At 35.4% G+C, this 17,069-nt stretch overlaps 1 protein-coding gene across 1 annotated transcript; it reads right to left on the bottom strand.

The window, feature by feature from the left end:
* Window positions 1–418: 418 nt before the first annotated feature.
* LOC127106336 (phosphoglycerate mutase-like protein 1) lies at window positions 419–4,361 on the bottom strand. The gene is made up of 8 exons (XM_051043641.1): window positions 4,157–4,361; window positions 3,789–4,048; window positions 2,860–3,025; window positions 2,002–2,076; window positions 1,758–1,846; window positions 1,019–1,138; window positions 726–770; window positions 419–642 (listed from the first exon to the last, which is right to left on the bottom strand). Exons 2-8 carry the CDS (start codon window positions 4,034–4,036, stop codon window positions 534–536), a joined length of 852 nt encoding a protein of 283 aa, XP_050899598.1. The 5' UTR covers window positions 4,037–4,048; window positions 4,157–4,361; the 3' UTR covers window positions 419–533.
* Window positions 4,362–17,069: the final 12,708 nt, after the last annotated feature.

Consider the following 17,069-nt stretch of genomic DNA (forward strand, 5'->3'; position numbering starts at 1 on the left):
TATTTTGCAAGTTACTACTGTTTTATAAAAAAGATTCATAATTAATTTAGACATGTAAAAGGGAGAAATAGTGCCAAAGTAATACTACGGTGGAGGGACATGACATGCTAGATAAAGACTTAGACTTTAGATAGTGGCTAAATTGTTTTTCAAGAGACTTGAAGTTGTGTATGTTTGTAAAGAACGAAAATGGATCTGATTTTGTGTTTTCATTCTAAAATTAGACAATCTGTTTGTTACATGTCGATAATATTTTTTTAACCTTTCCCGCCACCAAGCAAAAGTATTTGTTACTGCATTAGCATGCTATGGTCGCCTAATTGCCTAGATAGTTTATATTTTACTTGGTTCAACAACTATTTACCAATAAATATTTCTAACAGACACTAAATGTTAGCTGCAAGGCTTTAGCACCAAGTAAAGTCTGAAACAATCATGTTAGATTTTGTATGAGTCATCATCTTCAAATAGTAATGATTATATGCCCAGCAGTTCAATGCTTAAATGGAATTAAACACATACATGTAGCAAAACTAAACGCCCTGCTTCTCAACGATCTCATCCACAGCATCACTAGGTTTGTCCAGCCCTGAAGGTATCTTGCCGGGATAGTTAGTTGTTGATTCTTCCGACCCTAACATACTGGATGAAAAACATAAATTAAACCAATTCTGGTTGAGATTATAGTTTAGTGTGAAGGTAATATAGGTTGTTTGCAAACTCACCTTCTATCCACAATGACCATGGAGCGAAGCTCACAGTTCGCAAAGCTGCAAAATTAATGTTAAATCAGTCAATCATTTGCTACCACTAAGAATAGCTTAAGCTAAGGCACTAAGTCAGATTAGTCATTATGTTTAATACTAAAAGTTGCCGGAACTTGATCCCAATTTAACGAATCTAAGGCACTGAATAAAACTGAGTGCTACTACATCAGAAGCAACAACTCATGCTTCACATAACAAGAGAAGCAAGTCACAATTGTTAGGTTGGAGGCGGAGGTGTTGAGAGAGCTTACTGCTTGGATATTTCTTTCTTCACTGAGGGGTGGCAATCATTTCCAAATGCAGTTAGAGTGTGAAACAAGAATCCACTGTGAGTCACAATCGCTATCTCCTTCTCTTTTCGTGTCCACAACCTGAGATAAAGTCAAAAAAGCAGTAAAATATATTTTCTGAACATGCAAATGAATCTTTAACAAATGGTAGTAACTACATATCTGAATCAATACAAAAAGTAGATATCTAGTTTTTAATCACAGTATGAGACATTAAAGTAGTGATCGGAATGAATAAATGATAGCTTGCAGACATATTAGATGAAGAAACTAAAATAATATTATCTTCAAACACCAATGGTCACAGTAGAGCTCAGCGACGGGATCAAGAGCATCTCTTTTACATTAATACACAGATGTCTAGTAAACTTGGTAAAATGTAAAATTTGAATTAAATTTGAGTAAAGATAAGTTGATGTCGTCTTCCTGCTTGGAAAGAGTCCTACTGTATATTGGCTGTTAGTTTTAGATTGTGGGAACCTTGGACGAGAAGAAGTAAAGGGGGCTTCTGGAAAAACTGTCTTGGAATGTGTAAAATATCAATTTAACATCAATTTAGTGTTGGATGAGATCTCCTACCAAACAGGCTGATAATAGATTTCATTAACTTGACCATACATTAAATCCAACTTAAGTGTTTCTCAAATGCAGTATTAACAAAATCTTAGAGTTTTCTTGTTGTAAGGGATAACCCACATACCAGTTCATGAACTTCAGCCCCCTAGCTGCAAGTTCCTCCTTTGTCTCTCTCACATCATCCTTCCACCAAACATCCTCATCACTGTCTATCTGAAACAAACACTTAAAGAGACTAGTATAAACCCAAAGGCAACAATCAAATTTTGGCTAACCTTTGTATGGCTAAAGAAAGGAATAAGTTATAAGCTATCTTCCATAAAATCATAAACCACGTGCATTCAGGCACTTGAAGTATAAGCACTTGCCAGTGAAAAATCAACAGCGGGAAAAAGAAACTGATACTCGCTAACACTTCTTCTTCTGTCACAGGGATGAACTCCCTACATGAGGAAAAATGTTGAGAAATTCGTAAGGTTCATAATCCATATGTCTGTCAATGTTAATGTCAAGCCTAAGAAACCCTATTTGCTCAAAAGATAAACTTATGATGATTTTGTAGCTGGGATAAAGAAAATAAAGAAGCAGCAAATATATGAATCGATTGCATTCCTTTCTCCTTTATTACTAATATATATACAGCTGGGCTTTAAATTTATTGGCATTTTCTCATTCAATATTTTTATGCTTCAATTGTTAAGCCCGTAAAATTTGTCCAGCACTGCTTAACAATCACTCTTCATAACATCCCTACTTAATATTATTCATAATTGATACACTGTGATGCACAGTACTTTTAAAAGGGTTGCCGTATTCATACTGGGCAAGTATAACGTGCAGGTACTTGATTGTTACACATGATTAAGTATTCAATGCTTTTTTCTACTTCTTTTTCTTCCAAATTTTTCTATCAAAGTTTGTGGGTTTATTCTGATCAATTAACTGGGAATTGCAAAATAAGTTAACGGTAAAGTACTCTAGTAATAAAATCCTTAGTTTCTCCCTTCTCCCCCTGAAGTGAAAAGCAAGATTCCAACTAACAATGGGTGTGCAGGTAGTATGTGTTATCTTAACCGTTAAAAAATTGTGATCACCAAGACACACAACCTGCCATACTGAGATAAAGATTGAACTTGTTAATTAACTCTAGCATGTGTACCAACAATAACATAATGCTCACTCTCCTGAAACAGGTAAAAATATGTTCAAAATGTAGAGTTGCATACCAAATGTTCACGACAAAGTTCGCCAGCAACAATTGGTGGGCAATTAAGACTTGAAATTGCAGCATGAAAGCTATTTCCGGCATTTGCCACCATAAGAGGCACCACATCTGTTTTATCACCACTGTATCCCTCCCCACCAAATACCCCAACAGCTGTTTGCAGAGTCCTGAAGCCAAATTTGTATGAAACAAGTTACTAAGTAATTTTCACAAGCAAAATATATCTCAAGTATCTTCAGGATCCCATATTTATTCATGAGGAAACTTCAACACAACAGGGATAAGATATAAAGTGGTACCATGTGTTACTTTGGGTTTATAAAAGTGCACATCTAACAAATTGGTCCCCAAAAGTGTAACAACTTGAAATCTTAATAACAAGCAAATCGCTGTCAAGTCAGCGACATTGGCGCGTATGACGAAAAAAAAGCTGATGTGAAATACTAAGGCCCTGTTTGGATAAACATTAAAATTTACAGCTTATAGCATAAATGTTTATCATGATAAGCACTTATGTAAAAGTTATTTCAATAACAAAAGACGAAATATAATTAATTATCTTCGTTAAGTTATATTGAAAAACTTATGAAAATAAGTTGTTTCCATAAGTTCTTTAAAACAGACTCACAAGTGTTTATGTTTATAGATAAGTTCAACTAAGTCAATCCAACCCAAACAGACCATAAGTACGTGTTTGCATTATTAATCAGCTAGATTTCCTACATGAAATCCCTTAACGATATGTTTAGAGATTGTGGATTTTCAAGAATCATATTACATCTAAATTCCAATAATTTTGGAATATGCTACCAAAGATTACTAGGCTATCGAATATGAACAAAGTTATAAATGCATCCAACAGACTCAACTTTCAAACTGAAATTGGACCACTAACACAAAAGAGGAATCAACTAATCGAAGTAATAATACCTCATCAAAGGAGAAGCGATAACGAGATCAATCTTGTTTATCAAACCAGAGGAGTGAACATGCTTACGCAAATTATCAACCTGCTCCCATCCGAGAGGAGTGAGATGAGCATCGAAATATTCAGGATTCAAGTACGCTTTGTAGTTCTTATCTCCTTCCACATTGTGGATCCCCTGCGCATGCCTCACGAGGTGAATAGTTTTGCAGCGATGTAACGGAAACAAACAGGTACCGGCGGTGCAATCCATACTACTCCGAGTCTGATAAACAAGATTCAGAGAAGGTCAACGGCTGAATCGAGAAGAAAGAAACGTATAAGGGAAGTATATTTAGGGACGAAGAAAGAGGGTGCAGGATAAGTAACGTACCCTAGCAGTAGCAGATCGAGAGAGAAAGCGGGAACAGGAGGAATCTTTCTGGTGTGTGAGTGATTGAATGAGTGGATGCGATGTATTTTATTTTAATTTTTCTTTTTCTTTGTTCTTGCTTGTTGTTCATTCGCTCTTGAATCTTCTGCGAGCTATGTTGGCTGTCAACTTGTTTGTTAGTCGGAATTATTTCCACTTCCATTAAACTCATTGCATTATCCAACTAAATTATTGCAAAAATAAAATAAAATTATTTGGAGTCCCCAAAACAAGAAAAATAAGTATATTTGGAGTCCCCTAAATTACTTTCTCTTTTTTCTTCGATTTCAAAAAAATATAATATTAATCTCTACTTCATATACCCAATCTAGTTATTTCAAAAAAAATCTAATTATTCTACCACAATTATCTTCTTACTGCCTCTCATTTTCACCATTGCAACATGATCTCTCAACTATGTATCATAGAGGTTCTTCCCCAGCTAACTAATGGTAAGATTCTCATCCCTTGCTCTCGATGTATGACTCCGATCAAGATGGATAACTCTGGTCTCTACCGCCTAACACCCTTGGGTTGGCTAGATCTGAAGGGGTGCGTCAGCTGTGCAGAAATGCATATAATTTTTGGCTACACTGAAACGTGTACATGTAATCTTTGACACACTATGAAATGTGTGTTGTCTTTGACTACGCGGAAATGTGTGTAATCTTCTACTATGCAGAAATGTGTATAATATTTAGTTACGCATAAATACGTGTAATCTTTAGTCATTCGCATTTAAGGCCTTATAGAAAGATAAATAGAAAATAACACAATATAAAAATGATAATAAGCTAATATTTGTATTCATACCGAAAATAGTTAGTTATATTGAAGTGGAATTGTAAGACCCCAATTTTTGCCCTAAGATCCCTCATCATATCATATCATATCATATCATTGCCTCAAGGATCATTGTGCACCTTTGTTTGCCTCCTAGTGGGTGGGTATCTTGTGAGTGTGGTTCTTGATCACCAAGCATGTATTGCATTTGTATATCATTGCTTTTCATTTGTTTACTAACCAAAAGTACAAAAATATTGTCATCTAACCATGTTACTTGCAGCTGAAGCAATCATCAGTCAATCAGTCAAGCAAGCCATTGGGCAATGGATGGTGACCATTCTTGAAGAATTTGGGCACCATGATCATTTATAAGAGATTCATCTAAGTTGTGACATCATTCGGTATCAAGATCTCAAGAGAAAGAGGCTTGGAATTCATCAGAATATGGCTCAGTCAACCAAAACCCTAGAAAAGTCAATTGTGGTCAACTGTGCATTTAATCAGGATTTGGAAGGTGTGAGATGGTTGGAAATGTCTCATTCATGTCCATATAAGCTTCATTTGGCATTTCATAGATCATCATTGAAGAATTTGAAGTCAGACAAAAAGTTTCCCAAAATGGAAATGACCTGTAATTCTCACTTGCCAAAAATGGAAAGTCATTCTCCTCAAAATTACATCATGAACCAAGCTTCAAATCAAAATTTGTCCAACATGAAAGTTGAAGATATTGTTCTTGCCTTTCCAAAAAGTCCAAGAACACTCATTTCCCATTTATGGTTGGCAAGTTATGATCAAATCATTTTCAGAAAATGCCTAAATTCAAAGTGGCATAACTTTCACATGGAATGGCCAAATTGGATGGTTCTTCTTTGAGCAAATCCCATTTGATGTGTACTATCCAAATCCATCATCACATTTTGTCAAAAACCTCCACATAAAAAGGTCATTTTTGAAGTGGACCATTTAAAAATTGGTGGGAAAAAAGGCCAAATTTCAAAGTATATGGAATTTCCACATGAAACCAATTGGAATAGCTTCTAAATATGATTTGAGATTTGCTCCAAGTGAAAAAACACTGTTCCATTGGTTCAAGCTATCCAAGGGCAAATAGGCCAATTTCCATAACAAGCTCATTTTGCTAATCATCCAATTTTTGGTTAATCATGATTAAGGCATGGATTAAGGGATTGTATAAAAGCCTAATCCTAACAGAAACTCAGGATCAACAATCATTTTTTCAGATCCAATCAAAAAAAATTCTCCAATTCTCTCAAAATTCTCACAATTTCACATTCACTTTTTTCACCAATTCATCAAGAATCCTTTGATCTTTGTGCTTTCTTTTGCAGCATTCATCATCTGCAGGTGATTGTGTAGTTCTGTTTGAAGGAAATTGGAGAGGAAATCGATCAAAACACCAACTGTTGCAAGCTCGAGTTTCCATGGCAGTCGCGATTTTCCACTGATCCAAACACTTCTGAGCTAAACGATCATCACCAATCACCTTCATAACCAACATACGCCATCTGTTTCACATAATTGAAGCCAAACGCACACGGATTTCACAGCTGCATATCCAAGAGGTAAATTCTCGAAATCTCCAATTCTTGAAATCAACATGCGGTTTAGGTAGTGCCTTGAACATAGAGTAATTTGGAGCTTGAATCACGTGATTTCGTCCATTATTCATCAAGATATTTGGATTTAAAGATTGCATGTCAAAACTATTCTTGATCGTATCTCTCTGTATGTTAACTTCTGGACAATTTCGTGGCCATATTTGTGATCCTCATTGAATGCTGGTTTCAACGGTATATGATTTGTGCGTTTTGGTTGAGAAATGTTCATAACGAATTCTGGTGTTGATGAACAATGAAGAACAGCTCAAAATTCTGGAAATCGCGCGTTTTGATCTTATTCCCGTGCCTTGCTATTCAAATTCATGTTTACCGCTCGAATAGACCAATCACAAGACGCCACTGCATTAAGTGGAACGGGCGCGTTTTGGCCCTGGCCTTGGTAATTACAAAATTGCCATTCAGAATAATTAAATCATTTTAATTAGTTAAATATTTATTTCATATTTTAACAAAACTTTAAAAAATCCTAATTAATTCATCTTTAATCCAAATTGAGTGGGGATTTTTTTGATGATCTCCAAATTTTGTCTAGTTTTTTTTAGGTATGATAACAAATGTTGTGCCTGGCTGATTTTTAACTTTGCCTAGAGGTTTTGATCATGTATGCTATGTGTGTATGTTTTGCCATTTCCTTCATAAAATCTTGATGCTTGTTCCAAAATGTGTGAAATTTTACCTGGCCATTCTTGACTCATTCCTGGTGATTTTGATGTACAGTTTGCTACTTTTGAGTTCCTGGTTAGAGAGATATGATGTGATCTAGTTGAGTGTGACAATGTGTGTCACACTATGTTATGTCAACTTCATGAATTTTGTTTCCATGCTTATTGAATGCCATTTGTTCTGGATTTTTGCATGTGATTTCCTCTGTATGTCTAGTTTAACCATGAGTTTTTGTAGGATTTGTTGATCAATTTCCTATTTGATTGGTATTTTTGTTTGCTGTTTACCATTTTGTGAACTTTTCTTGAGTGATCAACTTACATGACTTGTAAAATTCTCATTCCTTATCATGTGAATATGAAATTTGGTGGAGTGTTTCTTAACATGTTTAACTTCATCTTGGCTTTGGTCCCATTCATTTATCATTTGTTTCCACTGTTTTGCATTCATTTGAAGTTGGCACATGATTTGTGGTCTTATTTGAAGTTGTATTTGCATACCATGACTTCCTGATTTAATTCTCCTACTTCCACTTGTCCAAATGCCATGAAATTTGATATGTAGCTCATTGAATGTGTTCTGTTTGAGCTGGAATTTCTGTGGAATTTATTGAGCTGTTTTGATATTGGTTTGAGTGTGATCATTCTGTTAGCTCCATTGTGATTCCAAAATGCATAGTTTGACATGTTATGTGTATAAAATGCAATTGGTGAATGTTTTGGATATGGGACCAACTGGAATTTATTCTTGTTTGTTAAATCTTGATTTTGATCAATTTTCACTTGCTGTTTTGAATTTTTCACCTCCTTTTGACCCTAGGCTTGTCCTAGTGGTCTTACTTCTCACATTTGAGTTGTTTTTTCAGGTTAAAGAAGCAAATGCTTTAAGGAATTTAATTCAAGTTGATTGATGTTGATTTATTTGATTGTGATGAACTAACTTGTTTCATTTTGTAGGATGCTAACTCATTTCATTTGAGTTTGTGCATTGCACATGATTGATTGTGTTGTCTGTTGGTTCATAACTTGTTTGTTTTGATTTTGTGACTTGGATACTGATTATATTTGATTGATTTCAGGTACCATAGTCGCTTTAGTTCCTTGAGAACTAGCTATTGCTTTGCTTGTATAGCATTTGCATTGAGGTAGACTCTCTTGTCTCCATGTAGTCTGGAAGACCTGGCTTGTTATTTAGCCAGGCAACTGTCTGAAGTCCTCCTTAAGAGGCAATGTTTGTGATTGTTTAAATTTGTCCCCAAGCAGGTGAAGACCTCATGTGAGGCAATTGGTAGACAAAAGAGATATGTAGCCTATCTCCTACTATTCTGTGAGTCTCTCACATTGCTCACACTACTTGTGTTTGATGCATGTTGAGTAAAAACCCAAGATCTATCGAGTCTAACTTGGGGAGAGAGTTCCATCTTTCTGGACTCCCCCACCTTCTGATATTCAATGCTCTCCCTGACCAGGGATAAGAGTGATGAGGCACACCCCTCATATCCTTTCATCTGCTTCACCTTGGCTCTCAATGTCAAGGTTAAGAGCACCATTTACCCTATTCCAGTGGACTTTTAAGTCTAACCCGTTGATTGAGCCTAATTGTTTGGTTATAGTGGGTGCTAAATGACTTTGTTGATTGATTGCTTGTTGCATTTGTACATGTTTGCACGCTTGCCTTTGTGCACTTATCATCATTAATTTGTTCATTCTTGTATGATCATTATTGCATATCCTTGTGATCTATGTTTGTTTGCCCATTGAGGACAATTGTAAGTCCATGTTGATTGGCTTTTGTTCCCATGATATGGAAGGATAGAGTGTAAGACCTCATTGGTCACTCGTATCTTCTTTTCTCTTGTTTGTTGTATGAGAGGATGCAATTGTAAGTCCCTGTGATGTGGCATTTGTATTCCTATGATCATCCTTTGGAGGTTGGTATAAGTCCAGATAGATTGGCATCCGACATCCAAGTTTTGTTTTACCTTAGGAGATTGGTGTAAACCCATTTATTGGTATCCGATATCCGCTTTTGCTTTTGTGAGATTGGTATAACACCATTGATGGCATCCGGTATCATTGTTTTGTTTTAGGAGATTGGTATAAACCCATGTATTGGTATCCGATATCCGCTTTTGTTTGTGAGATTGGTATAAGACCATTGATGGCATCCGGTATCATTGTTTTGTTTTAGGAGATTGGTATAAACCCATGTATTGGTATCCGATATCCGCTTTTGTTTGTGAGATTGGTATAAGACCATTGATGGCATCCGGCATCACCTTGCTTTATTTCTATTTGTTTGTTGCCTCATTCCTAAGGACACACTTGAATCATCTTCTATATGATCTCAAGAGGTGAACCTTTATAAGAAGTTTTACATTCCATCATCCATACCCTCCTTGTCCTACACCTTTTCACACTTTGATTTCAAAAACTGTGACTTGTTGTGCAAACATCCTCACCTCTTTTTCAAATTAGAAACCTGGACCATAAGTCCTTGATTTTTCAAATTTCACTTTTCATAACACTTCTTTGAATCAATCCTAATCATACCTTGACCATACTTTGTGAATAATCATAATCAATTAACTTCACCCATTCAATTGTTTTGGCTTTGTTCGTTGTTAACATGTTTTCATACATTAGCCGTAGGTTTTAATTACCATAGTGGTTGATGTAAATCTTACCTTATCCTTAGTGAGTTGATTATAAGCCTTCCATACTTATTATAGGGTTAACCCCTCACTAGTATGTTGAAGCCATCCTCGCATGGTGGATTGTTGATGTTGGTTGAGTTTTCTCCCATTGGTAATGAAAAACCTTAGTGCTTGTGTTTTAAAATTGAACTCACTAATTTTTGGAAATCTTTTAGCCGAACTACGGCGTTTTGATCCTTACCTTTGATGGAAGGTACGTAGGCAACGGGTTCATCCGTTCGAACACAAAAATAACTAACTTGTACATTCTTTTCTCATCTTCTCATTCATGTTTGCACAATATGTCAAAACAAATAAACATTTTTATACAACAAGTGTGAAAAGGGCTCCCTAGGAGTACCTAGGACGTGATGGGTGCCTAACACCTTCCCATTGCGTAATTTACCCCTTACCCAGATTCTCTGATCTTTTTCATTAGTTTTCTACGTGTAAAACTTCTTAGGTTTTGTTCGCTTTTTAACCAGTCCTTAGGATAAATAAAAGTGCGGTGGCGACTCGATTCATTGTATGCTTTGCTTATGGTTTAATCAATAAATCATATAGCGACGAATACACCGCTACAGGAATTACTCTGGAAAATTAAATTATTAACTATAATATTGCTTCAACTTGGCGATGTTCCACGTCCTTGGTATTTGATCCCACTCGAGGGACTCCATGAAGTGCGTTCCCCTCCTGATGTTACTCGCATGCAGTAAGGATCTTCCCAATTAGATGTTAATTTTCCATCCTCGGGCATTTTTCTTTCTAATATCTGCTCTCTGAAGCACTAAAGCTCTGGTGTGGAATTATCGAGGTCGGACGCGACGGTTGTTTCTTGAGGTAGCGTTTTTCCTGACGATGGTGTCGGTGAAGGCGATCACTATCATTTTTTCTCCAAAAGGTCGATTTGTTCTCTGATTGCTTTTCTTTTACCTTCTGTTGGCACCAGATTAACATTCCTCAATATCAACTCTTCCATTTCTACCAAAATGACAATTTTTATCTCATATGTTAGACGAATGGGGGTTTCCCCTGTGGTTAACTAGGGGTGGTACGATAAGCCCATGGGACATGTGGTAGTTCGTCGACCCAATTGCCTTTGGCTTATTCTAATATTTGCTTCTGGCCTCTTACTATCACTCGGTTGGCGGCCTCGACTTGACTGTTCATTTGTGGATGCTCCACTAACACGAAGTGTTGTTTGATCTTTAATTATTCCAAGAGGATCCTCAATTGTTTATTGATAACCTATGTTCTATTGTTTATCACGATGGCTTGGGTTACTCTGAACCTAGCCAACATATTTCTTTTGAAAGAATTTCACAATATTTGTCATAATGATGTTTACCAATGTTTCGGACTTGATCCACTTAGTGAAATAATCCACGACTACGATAAGATACCTGAGTTATCTTGACACTTGGGCGAAGGGAATGAGGATATCCATTCCCAACTACAAGAATGGGCATGACGGTGTCAGTATGTGTAACTCGGTGGTTAGGAAGTTAAAAATATCCTTGTGTTTATGACATTGGTCACATATTTTCACGTATTCATGTGCATCATAGGCCATGCTCGTATAGCAGTAACATGCTCTTATAAACATTTTAGCTAGTGATCTTGCCCCTAGGTGTTGTCCAACGATTCATTCATGCACCTCTAGGAGGGCGTAGTCGGTCTTTGTCTTTCCTAAACATCTCAGCAACGGTGTGGACAAAACCCTATTGTATAAAGTCTTTTCGATAATGGTATACTCACCTTCCCTCTTTTTCACTGGGGTTGCTTCAAATTTATCTAATGGAAGTATCTCGTACGTGATATATTGTCGAATCGGGGTCATCCAAGAAGGCATGGCGGTGTTATCCATGATTGTTACTACCTTCCTCTTGGATCCATGTTGGGTGACTTTCTATTTTCTTGGATGAAAGAGTGATTGATACATGGGGCTTTCATTCTAGCCAACCGAGATAAGACATTGGCTTAGGTGTTCTCTTATAGTGGCCCATGGATAATCTTGAATGCCTTGAACTTTGATAATTTCTCAGTAGTTAGCTTGAAGTATCTCTATAGCAAATGGTTATTTGACTGGGCCTCTCCTCTTATCTAGGAAACAACCAACTAGGAGTCCGTTCACATCTTTATATAATCGGCCCATATTTCCCCTGCTAGCGTGATCTCGACTATGACAGCCTTATACTCATCTTGGTTGTTAGTGGTCAGGAACTCAAACCTGGGGATACTTCCACAACTAAACCAGGCCTGTTTCTAAAGTTGTGCCTACCCCACTTCACCAGTTGTTAGACAAACCGTCTGTGAATACCACTAAGGTGTGGTATTGTTTACCTTGAAAATCGGTAAACAACCGCTGATCTTCCAAATTTCTAAATTTGGTTACTTACAGGATCAATCAGATTGATCCTAGGACATGTGCTAACCGTTTTGAAAATGAATTTCGGTAGTAACGAATGCTCAATAATAAGCGTAAAATTAGAGTTTGGAAACTAATAAAAAGGATGACATGAACGAGAGAAATTGCAAAGGATTTGTAAATGACAAAGTAAATGTCGAAAGTAAGGGAATCTTAAGACTATAAAGTAAATGTTGAAAGCAAGGAAAAAACAAAGAAATCTTAAAATTGTAAATGACAAAGTAAAAGGAAGGTGTTTGGAATGAAGAATTAAGGAAGTATATTTCTGGAAAAAAAGTAAAGATAAATTTATATTGCTTTGAAGTAACTAACACTGGTGTAACAAACGTACATTCTGTGATTTACGATTCTTCTTCACACGAGTACTTGGTAAATTTACAGATTTTTGTACACACTTTGACTCACACTTTTTCTAACACTAAGACCCTATATTTACACTAAATCGAGATAACCATTTCTAATGGTTCTTCAATCACGTCGAGACACATGGCGCCTTACATGTGCGCATTTATCCACTATGCTCCACGTGTGCTCTTTAACGGTTTCTGATGAGGGTGAAGTTCCCTCCCTTATTTGAATTTTGAATCTTTGATCGGAAACCATTTTCAATCGTCTTTAAAAGAGACCCTTTTCTGGAATCTCAACTGTATGCTGATCATTATTAACCTTGCCCAGTCGAATCACCTCCAGTTGGTCGAATACCACTTCCTGGTCGAAAAGTAGTTGTACATATGATTTTCAATTTTGGTAATTCTTAATGGGCGTCAAAAATATAAGCTAATAGGTATGGCATGGGGGTCATTGTTAGTTAGGAAATCAACGAACAACTGGGCTTTTAAAGCTTTCCTTGCCTCAAAGCACACTTCAAACTCATACAACTCGATGACCCATTTTCTTAGACTCCCGGTCAGGTCCGACTGGGGTAGCACCTGTTATAAAGGTAAATTCGTTTAAAACACTATGAAATATATGATGAAGTATCGCCGAAGCTTGCACAATGATATTACTACCCTCAGGTAAGAGATGAAAAAGGTTACACATAACTTAGCTAGAGAAGATGAACATGTATCAGATGACACTTGGCTTTCTTACTCAAGACATCATCTGTAGAATCTTTGCTTGCTTGAACTTTTCTTTTGGACCTTTTGGAATGAGTGGAGGTGAATCATATTCAACAACTTGTTGATTTCTTCTTTGCTTATCAATTTTCACATCGTTACCATGGTCATGAGTCATGATGATGATTAATGATAATGGGTGAGGAGTGATGTATTGAGATGATAGATGACGAGTGATGAAGAAAAATATAATGTTGGCTCATATTTAGGGTTTAATGACAAAGGAAAAAGATGATTAAATGAAGTTTGAAAGAAAACTGAAAAAAGGTAAGAGTAAAGTGAAATGTGTAACCCTTCAATTTTGATTCGGATTAAGTCTTTCAAGTCTACTATTTGATTCTGATCAAATTGATCAGATTTGAAACTCACCAAAAGTGATTCAAATCACGGGCTAAGTGTAAAGATTCTGATTCGGATCAAAATGAAACGTCTCAAGTCACAGGAAATTGATTCAGATCACAAGGTTAGTTCAAAACCAATTATTAGAATCAGAAGACCAAAATTTTGATTTTTTTAAGGAAAGTGAGACTTTTACACAACACCAAAATACCTTTATCTTTTTTTAAAAACTTTTATGTAAATGATAAAAATATGTTATGTTATGAAAAAAATGAGCCATTTTATAATGCAGATACTAAAATGGATTTTTAATGCAAACGTGTTTTAATGTAAATGCACAAATTCCTTTTAATGTAAAAAAAATGAAGATGCATGAATGTATGAGTAATGCATATGAATGCAATAAACGAATGACATAAACGATAAATCAATGCTTTGAATGATTCAACAATTAGAGAATGAATGACAAGCATAGCACAAACACAAACATATATAAATCAAACAACACACATAAGTGACACAATAAATACTCTAGTGCATACACAAAATAATTAAAGAATGATTGAAATGATCATACCAATTTTGACAATCTAAGTTTAACTTCCTAATTAGCAATACCAAAAGGAAGTCAACAACAATAATAATAATAAGATCTAAACACGAGCAATCAAATACAAATTGGATAGAAATCCTCTTGAACGTCTGAAGGACATTATCAGACTCTCCTTCATAAGGCTTTAAAATAACTTTAAACGACAATACTATGATCATTACTATTTAACACAACTTGTCAATCTTGAATCATTGATTCAACTATTGGACAAATGATAAGCACATCAAGTAAATTCCTTCAATCTTTTGTAGATAATTGAAACTTCTGAGAAAAATTGCATTCAGCTTCTCTTACATAACGACCTTTGAAGATTAGGTCACAAGAATATGCTTTTGTTTCTAATTCCTTTTCTCATGATACTTTCCAAAATATTTTAATAAATGCATGACAAAAAAAAATTAAGATCAATCTTGAACAACCTTTAAGATACAATGTCACAAACAAGCTATAAATATCTCAGAAAACTTGTTGGTTCAATCCTGGATAAATCAACACTTATAGAATATCTTAAGTATAATGGACGCCTTGAAGACAAATCTAGTAAGATTTTACTTTGAAATAATCAATGTAATTCATATAAAAGAATGATCAATCATAAGAAATTTAATGTAATTTCCCGGAGATTCATTGACTTGCATAAGCTTCCATAACATTTAAGAAAACTCGTATGAGATCGTAGGAACCATATCCTCAACTTCTGGAGTCACTAGAATTTGATCGAAAGTTGAGCTCTATTACCAATTATTGGGTGAGAATATAGAAACAACAATGTCTAGAAGAGAAGGGGTTGAATAGCCCCAAAATCCTTTTAGACAATTTAAAAACTTTTAGGTCCCATAAAACGAAATCATAGATGTTAGAAAGCACAGAAGCAAAACACAAAGAAGAGAGCTTGAAAGCATCTCAATGAATCAAGTTGCATGAAATGATATATAAGAGAACTTATAAAAATGATCATTTCTAGCACAAGTCATTTACATGACATACAAAGCCACTTGCAAATGAAGTGATTTAAAAACATTACTTAGACGATCTTACCAATGCATAATTGATTTCATAATGATTCCTTAGAATTGATACACCATAGAGCTAAGCTTATACACTAAAACGTTATAAGCAAGATCTAGCCTATATGGTATATGTCTATGCAAATGCAAACATGCGGTAGCAAATATGAAATGAATGAATGCTTGAAAAGTAAAAGGACAGAGAAAAAGAAAGATACACAGAGATATATAGTGTTTCAACATTCGTCCTCACTTTGCCTACATGCACTCTTTAATGGATGATGCCATCAGAACATAATCACGATCTTCCACTATGATGAAAATATGATTGCAACATTTTGATTACAATGAACTATCACATAATATTTCATCTGATAAAGCAGACACTAAATTGCTAACACAATACAAGATCACACAGTATCTTGATCCAATAACCTCGTTATCCATAATAACTTGCTCCAAGTATTCGTATGTGACAATCCACATGATCCCACTGATTTCTTGTACGAGCGATTGCCCTTAACTGAGTGTGCATTAGACAACTCCCAACTTTGTCTGCTAGAAATCTTTCTCCAACGTTACCAAATAAGGAAAACTTCCAACTCCTCCTTACAGACCATTGGTACTTGATTATGCCAAAGTCTTCCTTGGAGTATAATGGAAACTCTTATCCTGTTAGATAACTTCTCAATTCCAAACTGCACTCAAGAAACGATACATGCACCTATTACAAATAAAAACCCAGCTACACACAAACTCATTAGATACCCTAATGTACCACTAGTCTCCCTTCCACTCAATCTTTAGAGGAGGGTCCTTGAAAAAGGAAAGAGACTAAGAATGAAGATGGTGAATAGTGCCAAATAATCTTAACAACAATTGACATTACAAGCGATTTATCAAGTAACTCATTTTTTTATCAAAGATGAATATACACACAAGGTTCAAACAAGTTTATAAATAAGTGGGTCTTGGTTCTTGAAAGTTATCAAGAGCTTGATCAAATCCTCGACAAGATATGAACAACTCATTCTCAAAAACACACAAAATAACAACTCAAATTGCACAATCAAGATGCAACATAAATAGATAAAGAATTGACATGGGTTTAATATCAAAGATTGATGTTTGGTGAAGAAGAGAGAATAATGGTGTAAAGATGAACACACTAAGATAAGAGGACAAAAAACACTATTTTTATCTCTATGAAAAATCATAGATTTCCACACTTCTTAGTTGCAATCAAAAGAAACAAGCATTTAAATGAATGATGGAAATTTGGGTTTTTATCGTTTGATTCGAATCAAGAAAGAAAATTGATTTGAATCAATCTGGACATAACCAAAAAGAGTTTATTTTTAAGGCACATGATTCAAATCATTATTTGTACTTGATTCGAATCAAATGAGATTCTGATTCAGATCATGTTCAAGTTTTGATTCGAATCAGATATTACACATGATCCGAATCAATTACCAAAAACATCAAAATTCAAATGTTTTAACTTGTGATTCAGGCTACTCGTGTAGAAATGACAAAGCATTAACTTTCATAAACTCAAAAAGAAAATAGCTATCAA

The sequence above is a fragment of the Lathyrus oleraceus genome, chromosome 7 (genome assembly GCF_024323335.1).
Source record: "Lathyrus oleraceus cultivar Zhongwan6 chromosome 7, CAAS_Psat_ZW6_1.0, whole genome shotgun sequence".
In the NCBI taxonomy this organism is placed as follows: Eukaryota; Viridiplantae; Streptophyta; class Magnoliopsida; order Fabales; family Fabaceae; genus Lathyrus; species Lathyrus oleraceus.

Bases quoted from the DNA above. Each gene is read 5' to 3' on its own strand.
- LOC127106336 (XM_051043641.1), bottom strand. From the start codon at position 4,036: ATGGATTGCACCGCCGGTACCTGTTTGTTTCCGTTACATCGCTGCAAA. The intron at 3,026-3,788 runs GTATTATTACTT...ATTTGGCTTCAG, and splicing joins ATCGCTTCTCCTTTGATGAG to GACTCTGCAAACAGCTGTTG. The intron at 643-725 runs GTGAGTTTGCAA...TTTTTCATCCAG, and splicing joins ATGGTCATTGTGGATAGAAG to TATGTTAGGGTCGGAAGAAT.